General features: G+C 32.9%; 1 protein-coding gene and 1 pseudogene across 7 annotated transcripts in view; one reads left to right on the top strand and one right to left on the bottom strand.

The window, feature by feature from the left end:
* The window catches only part of AEBP2 (AE binding protein 2), a 79,504-nt gene that overhangs the window by 30,742 nt on the left and 37,570 nt on the right, over positions 1 to 11,192 (top strand). For all 7 annotated transcript variants that reach the window (XR_005657240.1, XR_005657241.1, XM_039882556.1 and 4 more), the window contains 2 exons: positions 6,134 to 6,320; positions 9,322 to 9,446. Coding sequence is in view for 5 of the 7 variants with exons in the window: in XM_039882556.1 (XP_039738490.1) it covers positions 6,134 to 6,320; positions 9,322 to 9,446 (312 nt within the window). In the remaining 2 variants the exon portion in view is untranslated. The remainder of the gene's footprint in view (positions 1 to 6,133; positions 6,321 to 9,321; positions 9,447 to 11,192) is intronic.
* On the bottom strand, positions 7,324 to 7,437 carry LOC120618732 (uncharacterized; annotated as a pseudogene).

Below are 11,192 nucleotides of genomic sequence, written 5' to 3'. Positions count from 1 at the left end.
CTTGATATGGGAAATGAAAGCCATGGGTGTATCTCATTTAGTGTTAAGCCTACTTTTATGGTTCCTAAATTTGTCTTATGCTTGATAAGAAGGTAGGTAATGTCATGAAAATAATTGATCATGTCAGCTCATTATGAAATCAGACATCCTCCTAAAACAAAAATATGGTTTTTTTTTTGTTTTTTTATGAGTTTTAATAATATTTATCTCTGATAATTAAAGTGCAAAGATTATTCCTAAATAGCACCCCCCCTCCCCTGGCAGTGTTCACGTCATCATGTATATGAATCTCTGCTTTGTATGTACATTTAGAGTTTGTGGGAAGAGGAATTGCTGGAAAACATCATACATATTTATAGTACTAGGATTTTGAGATTCTTTACAATTATTCTCTTGATCTTTTTGTAATTGTGATTTAGATTCTTGTTAGTCATCTGTTACTAAGCTTTATCGTGGCTAAATGGTTTCAGCGTTGCCTTGCTGAAAAGTATTTTAGTTAACTGATGAAAATAAAAATCAGTTATATGCAGCATGTTTGGTGATTGTTTTGATTTCCTTTTTCTTACTTTACATTTTGCCATTGTGGCAGTGGTTTGTATAAATTTGTATATAATAGTTCGAAATTGTGTAGTTGCACTTTTCAGATAAGCTCAGTAGTTTTACTTTCTTCCCACAGATGTTTCTCCCCTATTCTGACATTTCTGTTTATTTTGAACACAGTATTTCTAGTCATTTAGTTGTCCTGGGTTAACTTATTTATTGTAACTTTTCCTCAGCAACTAGTCCTCTATTAGCTCAGCATGATTGACTCCATTCATAATATTGACATATTTGAATAACTTCTCATTGTAATAGAGTAGTGCTTGAAAAACTCAGATTTCCTTTCAAGTCTGTTACATTAAACAGCCGATCTTTTTAGATGTTTTAGAACTAAGAACCTAGCCTAGAATGTTGATAAAGAAAAGAAATTTTATCACCAGACTTAAACTATTATATCCTCACTATAAAGTGGCTTATAATTGTGCATACAAGCAAATCTGGAAGTTTGTTACAGGACAGTGAGTGATACTAATATTATTGCACCATTCACTGTGATGGATGATGAAATAATTTCCTTCAGTTCCTTTCTGATCTCTTTTATAGTGGTAGCTGATACTGATAATTTAAAAATCTTTTACTCTTTTTCAGCTTTATTGAGGTGTAACTGATAAGTAAAATTGTAAGATATCAAAATGTAAATTGTGATTCGATATGTGTATACAGTTAACACATCCATCTCCACATACACACACATACATTTTAGTGAGACTCTTTTGCTTTTCAGCCTTTTCTGTAATAATACAAAGCTTTAAACACCCTGTTCTATCTTCATTTATTGTCCTTACCATTTTGTATGATGTCTGTGTGCCTCTTTGAAGCTCTCATGTTCCCTAGCTTTGACAGCCAGTTTTTGGGAGGCTCCCTCCCACTGACTAAAGATGGTACAATTTGAATATACATAAGGATAATAGCTGTAGTGATCATCAGACTACAAAAAAAAAAAAAAAAAAAAAAGATCCCTGAACAAAACAAACTAATTGGTCACTCTTGGAGAATGGTAGGGATCTTATTATTTGGAAAGCTAGTAAGAATCAGGAGGTTCTTTATTATGTGGACTGTGCCACTGGGTAACCAAACCCGGGTGCCTGAGTTGTACCCATGACCAATTGAATTAGAATCTTTGGGGCATGTTGCCAGGCATTTATTTAAAGAGATCTTTCAGGTGATTTTGATGTGCACCCAGATTTAAGAAACTCTGTTCTACAAAATATTTCTCTTCTGGGTGGCCTTATAAGAGAAATGTCACTTATATTACTAAGTGAACTTTTTTAGTTCATCTAGTAATATACTAGCGGACACTAAAGATTTCCCTGGTAAATAAATGTGTTTACCAATTCATTGTTCTTTGAAAGGAAGAAAAAAGCACAGAGAGTCCCCCCTGTACCTTCATCCAGTTTGTTTCCCCTGATTTTATCTCATGTTACTGGGATATATTTGTCAAAACTAAGAGAAACCAACGTTTTCTACCTGGGTTTTTTTTGTTGACCTTAATATTCCTGTTAATAAATGCTACTGTATCTTCTGTGAAACTGGTATTTTATGCTTTATATTATAGTAGTCCCTTGTAGATTTTCATAGCACTTCTAGGAGTATAAATATGAATAAGACAGTCTTAGTATTGCTTCATTTGAATAAATCTGTTTTGGGGGGAAAAACCCAGTAACTCCATATTTCAAGTTTTAGAACAGCTAATTGACCTAGTGGTAGCCAACATAGGTAGTTTCAGTGAATTTGGGAGATAAAACATGTAAAACATTCCACGTGCACGATCAGTTTTGTTCTCTAATTGTTGGAACAGGGTGTTTATTCATTAGAACACTGCGTGAGGCAGCTTCAGGGGTCATTGTTGTACGTGTGGGTGAAAACCTGAATGCTCGAACACTAAAATCACACTCAGCACCATGAAATGTTCCTATTAAGAGGAATGAAGGTGGTGCTAACGTCACTTGAGGCAACAGCAGATTTGTCTCACCTGTTCTCTATGATATACACTTACTGAGTAGAATAATTGATTAAATGATTCTTAAAAATTCTTTTCTCCTTTAGGGTAAAAGAATTTGCATTTAAGTGAAATGGTTTTGATTGTGATTTTCTATTATATTTCTTTTTCATTAAAGTATCGTTTTCTTTTTTAGATTTATGATTCTTGATCAAAATCAAAAATAAAAATTTTCTGTTAGAATTCTCATTTTCAGAGCATTGAATCATTGCTGATTAAGATAATCTTGCAATATATGTATATATTTAAACTCATAATATTTACTCTCAGTTCTAAATCCTTCTAGGGCCTATTCTTTGCAGTCTTAAAGGATCCCAGGAGAAAACGAATCCACCAGCCTACCAGAACCTTATAATTAAGGATAATCCTGGTGGAATCATATCACAAAATCTGAGTTTAAACCTGAGGGCTTGGATCTGGCCTGTCACTTCCATCTCTGCCCTATTCACTGTAGTCAAGTAGCTGTTTTAAAATTTGAAATAAGGAGTTTTTCAATACATTTGTTTGAATAACCAATATTAAACTGGGAACCCAAAGGCAAAGACTGTTTTATTTATATTCTTTGAAGTATCTAACACATTGGACACAAAAGAAGGTTATTTAATCTATGTTTTTAGAGTAGGTGTTAGGAAATATAGGGCTGATATCTTCTTGGAAGTAAGAGTATTGTATGGCTCATTCTTGGGCAGTACTGTGTCATAGGAATACGTGTGAACCAAGTAGGTAATTTAAAATTTTCCATGCTACATTAAAATAATTGAAGCAGGTGAAAATAATTTAATATCTTTGACATAACCCGTTATATTATTATTTGAACATGTTACCAATATACAAAGTTGATGAAATGGTTTTTTTTGTTTGTTTTTGGTACTAAATCTTCCAAATTTAGTGTGTATTTTAAAGCCACATTTCAAGTGCTCAGTAGCTGTATATGTCTGATAGCTAAAATGTATTGGAGAGTGCAAAACTAATCCATTTAGAGTAATTCTACTTAAGGCTAAGTAGAATTCAGTTCAGATGTAAACACTTGATCTATATTTAGATTTCACAAAATTTGCAGTTGCAGAAGTAGATGCACTACCAGTTTGTTCTAAGCATACTTAAAAAGTTTTTCAGTAGTTAAATTGAGCAAAATGTTTTAAATTAAAAAATAAAATGGTTATTAAGAAAATACAAATAAAATCCACAATGAGGTACCATTTCTTGCTAGGGTGGTTTTAATAAAATAAAAAATAAGCGTTGTCAAGAATGTGGAGCTAATGATTATACAACATTCTGAGTACACTAAATACCACTGAATTGTACACTTTAACATGGTATGTATGACATGTGAATTTTGCCTCAATAAATAAAAATCGATTTAAATAAAATTAAAAGTTTGATTTTTTAGTTATAGTATCCTTGCTGAAAGTGATTAATAGCAATATTTGGCTAATGGCTTCTGTGTTGGACAGTGTTATTCTATGGCAATGTGGTAATCCACAGAAGGTGGAAACTTTAAAAAGCATTATTCTTTCTTGATACTCAAAGTATAGTAAGTTTAAATTCTAAGAATTGAATAACCATTAGTTGCTAAACTTCTCATGGTCAAGAGTCTGTAGCTGAACATTCTTGATGCAGGATATCTGGACCATACTATTGATGGGGTCTTTGAAGAAGTAAATTAAATAGTAATTTTAAAGTACCGGATTTGGCTAATGGGTTCTTTCCATGGTTTCCGTAGCACTCTGTGCCTGATTCCTGACTATAGTCTTTTGAAGGTGTCACTTCGTATGTATGTCTTGCTTGACTACATGTAAGCACTTTCAGGGTGAGAACTGTATCTTTGTCATCCTTATACTTCTAGAATTTTGCATAGTACTGGACATAGATGACTACGTGAACTAAAATCTTGAATCATTCCTCTGCCTTTTAATTTAGTGTGCACCCAAGAATGGGCAAAGATTTTTATTAGCAATGCTGAATGCCATTAGAGCCCATAAAATGGTTTCTTGTATATCAAAATAAAAAGAGAAATTATTATGGCACTATATGAAGAGCGTGCTGTGAAATGTTTTTAGCCAGCGTTGGTTTTATCAGAATTTATAAGCAGTTCAGTTCTGCTGATATATTTAGAAATATACCTGTGATTTACAAGATGCTTCTGTTTATAAAAGTATGCTCCTGCCTTCATAATGAATGGAAAGGAGGATGAGTTGGGATAGGTATCTCCATAAGGAAGGATGAGCTCCTTTTCACTGGGGTAGATTTAGAGAGACTTTGAATAAAGTTAGAATCTTTATTAATAGAGAGTTGTGTTGTGTTCTTGGAAGCTGAAAATTATAGAGGTTCCTGGATTGGAAGAAAGAGCCCAGAAGCCTGTAGACTTTTTTGTGGTATTATCTAGTTAAAGTACCTAGGAATAATGTGGTAAATATAATTGGTGTTAAACATGACAAATTTGCATGGTTGGAGTTTGGTTGTCAAGTCAGAAACGAAGTAAACTGGATAAGTTACTAATAGAAAAGTCACCTGTAATCTAGCTGTGATTTTGCTTTTCGGGGATCATTTTGGAAAAGGTGTTTGTTTTAATTAACATTCATTTGTTAGAAGACCTGCAAATATTATTTCCTAAGATCAAACTAGAAATCATACACTTGTACAATTTGTGTATTGTAATTTTAGTGATATCCAGATGTTCTGTGTGCATTATGAAATAGCATATCCACTAGGTTGACTTGGGTAGTTAACCTTTTGTATTCTCAAACTTGAAAGTACAGAAGACTAAAGAGGCAGTATTTAATGGAATTGTGGAGGGTTGATTAAGACCAACCCTGAGCATAAGTCTTCTCTGAGAGGCTAGACCAAGTAGTTTAAAAGTTAATATTCATGTATTTCTTTCCTATCTGTTGCGACAATAGGGAGGCTGCTGAAGGTTTGAAATAGCATATTTTATATGATAAAAATAATTTTAAAAATCCAGGAATCCAAAGAATTGTCAATATATCTAATTCTTTGATGTGAAAACATTTTATTGCTCCTCTTAAAAGAGTGATTAATTCAAAACCAGATTTTTTTTTTTTTTTTTTTTTTTTTTTTTTTTGGTGGTGGTGGTGGGACAACGATCCTACTGGTTTTGTCTTGCATATAGAGGAAGAGCACTAGGGAGACATTAAGCTTGAGTTTAATTTTCCAGCTCTGCCACTGCCTGATGTGTATTACTTTGGGCAACTTATAAAGTGAAAGGGTTCTTAGTTTCTGGAATTCTATAGCATTACTGATTTACTTCTGAAAATATGAAATATTCACTCATTTGTGTTATGCTTGTTCCCTTACACAGCATCCTGACATCCTTTTTTTTCTTTTTTTGTTGTTTGTTTGTTTTTAATTAATTTTTTTATGGTGACATTGGTTAACGAAATCCAGTAAGTTTCAGGTGTACAATCTAACAGTAAGGCGTATATATATTGCATTGTGTGCTTAACTCCCATAGTCAGATTTCTTTCTGTCACCACATATTTGACCCCTTTTACCCCCTTTTGTATTTTCATTTAGTGTGTTGTTGGTGGCTGCAATGCCAGCTTTGCTTCTCAGGGAGGGCTAGCTCGCCATGTACCCACACACTTCAGTCAGCAGAACTCCTCAAAAGTTTCTAGCCAGCCAAAGGCCAAAGAAGAATCTCCTTCTAAAGCTGGAATAAACAAAAGGAGGAAATTAAAGAACAAACGACGACGCTCATTACGTAAGTGTTTCACTGAAAGTCTCTGTGTGTTATAATGCTTTCGTTTATATCTTGAGCTTTCATATGAGTTTAGTTTTTACCTTTCTTCGACTCTGTTTATCTATTTTTTTGTTAATGATAATAAACAGGATACCTGTGGGATCATGTGAGAATTCAGTGGATGTTTTGTCTGTAGTAGCTAAAGGAGTGTAAATATATATGGCCTTAGAGTACAAACTATATATAATTAGATTTTGAGAGTTATTTTGATTCTCTTCTAAATTAAGAAAATTTTAAATATGACAATATGGTGTTTCTAGCAATATTTTAGAAAAATTGAGCATATTAAGGGTAAAAATCAAGTAAAAGTTAAGTAACCTATCTGCTCTAAAGTGGTGTGTGTGAATAGCAAAACTGTTGATAGTCTGTTTCAGCACTTAGCAGTTTATTGTAACATAACAATATATTAAGAGCTTAATTACAAGATGTGATGCATCCTCTATATTTTGGATAGAACACACTTAGATGATAAGGCTTGTAAATGTTGGGGCCAAGAATTGACTTTGAAACTCCAGAGCCTAGCACTGTTCCTGATTCTTAGTATCAGCTGGTTAATTAAATATATTCTAAATGAGGAAATATGATTGAGTGAAGCTGTTATTGAAAAGGGAGGCCACTGCAGGGATGATCAGAGAGGAAGAAAGATTGCATTTTACTCTTTGTCTTGGGATTTGATTAGAGTGTAGAAGAGACTGCAGAATTAATTCAGACTATAAAGCTTGTCTCTAAAACATTGACATTTTTTTGTTATTACAAAGCTGCAGTGGACAAATGAACAGACCACAAGTGTGAAAAATAGACTTCCCTAAACTCTCAAGATTTTTAGTGTTAAATAAAACATTTTTTTTTCAAAGTTGGCTACCAAATTTAGGTTATATTCATTTTCCTTATCAATTATGTTGCTCGTCAGTTATTTATTTAATTATTCATTCATTCATTCATTCACTCACTCATTCATTTATTCTGCCTACAGTACCTGGTATTCCTAGGTGGTCTCCCATCCAAGTACTAAACCAACCCTGCTTAGCTTCTGAGATCTGACGCGATCAGGCATGTTCAGGGTGGCATGGCTATAGACGCTCATCGGTTTTTAAAAAAATGCTTGGGCACCCAATTTTAATGTGTATTTGTATGGTATATGCCAGTAATACTGCTACTGCACATTATAAAAGTTACCAAGAAGGTATATTGAAAAACATTAAGATGAAAAGAAGTGATGTTATTTTCTTCCCTTACTCTAATGGATCATGAAACATCTGCTTTGCAGACTATTGTTTAAGTTTAGTATTCTTGAAACTTTAATAGTGGACATAACACAGTTAAGATCGCAATGCATAAAATTTGAGGTTTGAGAGTTTTTTTCATTATCGTTAATTTTAATTCAAGTGATGACTTCTATGTTTGAATCTTGAATGAGAAGGCTAGATTTGAATGGTTCAGAGGGTTGAGTTATTGCTATTTTCTCTAAGTGCTTATCTTCAGGAAAAAAGTGTATTTGGAGAGCGTGGAGAAAGTACATATTTTTTTCCAATAGCCACAGATCTCTAATAGGAAGGAGCTTTCTCAGCGTTAAGTAAAATCATGACTTTTTTCTCCCATAAATGTCAAACACTTTTTTTCTTACCGATTTCCCGTTATTATTACTTTATTTATCTTGTGGGTTCTGCTGGTTTGTTACTAGTTGGTATTTTGTTTATTTCCTTCTGAGGAAAAATCCAGTGAGAAAAGAGCTTAGTTTTATTGAGTATGCCAACTGGTGAAATCATCCCCCCACAAAAACTCTGGTGGGTTTGTGTAGATGTTCTAAGAACTCCATGAATGGTAGAGATAAATCCATTCCACGTACTAGTAAATCACAATAGTGCGGTAAATGAGCTGCATCAATTCAGAATGTGCTGTACCAGGAAATCAAGCCATTTCTTCTATTGTCAGGATAATTTAATTTTTAATTACACATAATCTTATAAAATTACATGTATTAGTGAGCTTCACAGTTATAAACAAAAAATTCGTTTCCCTTACTTTGAGCAACATTTTTATTAAGAATAAAAATAGCACAATTTATAACGTTAGTGCAAAGAAAATTGAAATTTTAAAAATGTTCTTAGCAAATTAAATCTTCAGTGTATAGCTTTGTTGTGATCACATTAAAAGATTGCTTACCCTAGGTTTATGAATTTATTATTTTTTAAAAAGTGGTATAAACTTATTAATATAACTGCTTTATGACTTAAGGCATTTTTTATATGTATTTATTTTACCTAATTATAATCTATAGCTATTTTATCTCCATTTCACAAAAAGGAAGCAGGCTAAGGTTGATTAAGAGATTTGCCCAAAATCACACAGCTGATAACTAACTGGTGGAGTTGAGAGTTTGACAGTATTTTGGTGGACTCATTGTCATTAAAAAACGTATTATTTATAATTCTCTTAGATTGTTTAGAAGAGTTATTTATAATCACGAAAATACTTGTCAGAAAACTCAAATAATATTACTACTTTGTTACACTTGGAAAATTTTTGATTACATATTAATATAGAATGTTCATGTAATGTATTCCATATGGTTTGGCTGTGGTGAATGAGATCTCAGTGTGGTGCACAGATGGAGATGTTCATCAAATTGTTGAAAATGTAGGACTGACACCCAGGAGAGATTCAGGTCTAAAATATAAATTATGTGAAAAAGATAGTTGAAATGTGGAATCACAAGGTCTGAAGTTAGAACCTCACATACCAAGGGGCCACATTAACCCACATTCACTCAGTTGGAATTCTGCTGTGTACATCTTTAATCTTGTCAGCTAGCCTTCATGTTTTGAAAACAAAACTCTTGCATTTAAACACTACGTTAATACTTGTGAATTGTTTCAATCTTTCTTACTTATTATATATTTTTGTGGAAAACAGATTCTTTGGCTATATTTATCTAAATATTCTTTATCTCTTTGTTTTTTAGCACGACCACATGATTTCTTTGATGCACAAACACTGGATGCGATAAGACATCGAGCCATATGCTTTAACCTCTCAGCTCATATAGAAAGTTTAGGGAAGGGACACAGTGTTGTTTTTCATAGTACTGTAAGTATTTTATTTTTTCCCCTAATTATCTATAGATTTGTAAGAACATGTATTTTGACTTTCACAGTCATATTTTTAAATTGCTCAAAAATCTAAGAAAATACATTTTAACAAAAATTATAAAACTTTGCTTTATCAATATTTTAAAAATTACTTGCATTGTTGGTTATAAAGCAAATATTTCTCATAAGTTGACATTTTTATGAATCAATTAAATATTTTTTAGCCTTTCATTTGAGCTATTTAGGAGTATTGTGTTGGCATTTGGGCTACTAGGCATTTGAAAATCAGGCTCTGACCTTAGTAAACTACGTGTCTTTTCTGACCTGGTTTTTTTATTTGTAAAATTAGGAACATTAGATTACTTTTTAGTTAACGTCCCTATGTGCTGCACGTTCCTCCCTTACCCTCAAAACACACATCTAAAGTTCATGTTCAATAGAAAAAAAGAATAATGGCTGTCAAATTAAAGCTTTGTGAAGTGGGGAGGGAGTTTTTTATCTCTTTTGTTCCAGTGATGTCTCTCAGGTGTCTAGAATTGTCCCTGACACATAGTAGGCACTCAGTATAATCGTTGAATGAATGTGTTACTCAACATAGGAAAAAAAGTATCAAATTTGAAAAAGCAATACATTGTTTAATTTTGCTTAACTAGGGGCTAATATAGAGTTCTTTCTTTCCCTGCCCCTTTGCCAATTTATTATCCATTCATCTTTAAATTAGAGTTTCGTAAGGTAATTTCATAGAGGTAAAACTTAGACCAGACTCTTGGTGATTTGCATCCCTTGTAAAAGAGATTGTTTAATTTTGGTTGTTGGAATACAGAATAATACAAAATTAAGTTTTTTAAAAAATATTTCAGTTAACATGCACAAGAATTTAAATAGGAAAGAAAGATTAATATTGATATAATCAGTATCTCTACTAATTTGAATCTGTATTTTTTCCATCTCCTGTAATAATGAGGATTTCTTGTATTTTTTACTTTTCTATGTATACTTCCAATTCAAAATTTCCAGTTTTGATTTTGATTCTCAAAATTAAAGGCATGAAGGTAAAAGATTACTAATACACAAAGGACCTTTTCTGAGATTGGAAAACATGAGAGGTGTGAGTTTCGGTTTGAGGAAAGGTGTACTATACTTAGACTCTCTTAAAGAAAGAAATATAGTTAATATAAAAAGAAGTAAAGGGTTGGAAGGAAATTAGAGGGTTTAAAGAGAAAGTTAAGATGGATCTGCTGGGAATTTTTGTTGGGATTCAGCAAGGTCAGGATCTTGCTCAGCAGTGATGGTTGGAAAGCCCGTTTTGAAGTTTGATAACAGGTTTTTGATTTGGTAGGTCTATAATTGTCTTTTGTTTTCAGAGGTCAGTAAGATGTGGTCACCAGACCTTGAGTGTAGCATGGTTAATTTGTTCGTTCACTTAAATATTGAGCACTTACTGTGTTCCGGGTACTCACGATGCAGCAGTGAACAAAACAGGTTAAAACAAAACAAAATAATAAACCTGTACTCTAGTGGAAGAAACATGACAAATAAGATAAATTAGTAAAATTGTAAGAACATAAACGAAATGAGGGTATGAGCCATTCAGTTATGAGGTGGATGAACATTGTAGCCAGAGGGAAAATCAAGCACAAATTCCTGAAATGGGAATATGCTGAGTAATTTGAAAAACAGCGAGAAGGTTAGTGTGGCTGTAAGAAATGAGTGAGGAGGAGAGAGGAGTTTTAAGTCAGAGAGG

This window comes from Pteropus medius, unplaced genomic scaffold (genome assembly GCF_902729225.1).
Source record: "Pteropus medius unplaced genomic scaffold, Ma_sr-lr_union100, whole genome shotgun sequence".
Taxonomy (NCBI): domain Eukaryota; kingdom Metazoa; phylum Chordata; class Mammalia; order Chiroptera; family Pteropodidae; genus Pteropus; species Pteropus medius.
Note: the sequence above shows the minus strand (reverse complement) of the source record. Positions and strands in the feature narration are given on the sequence as shown.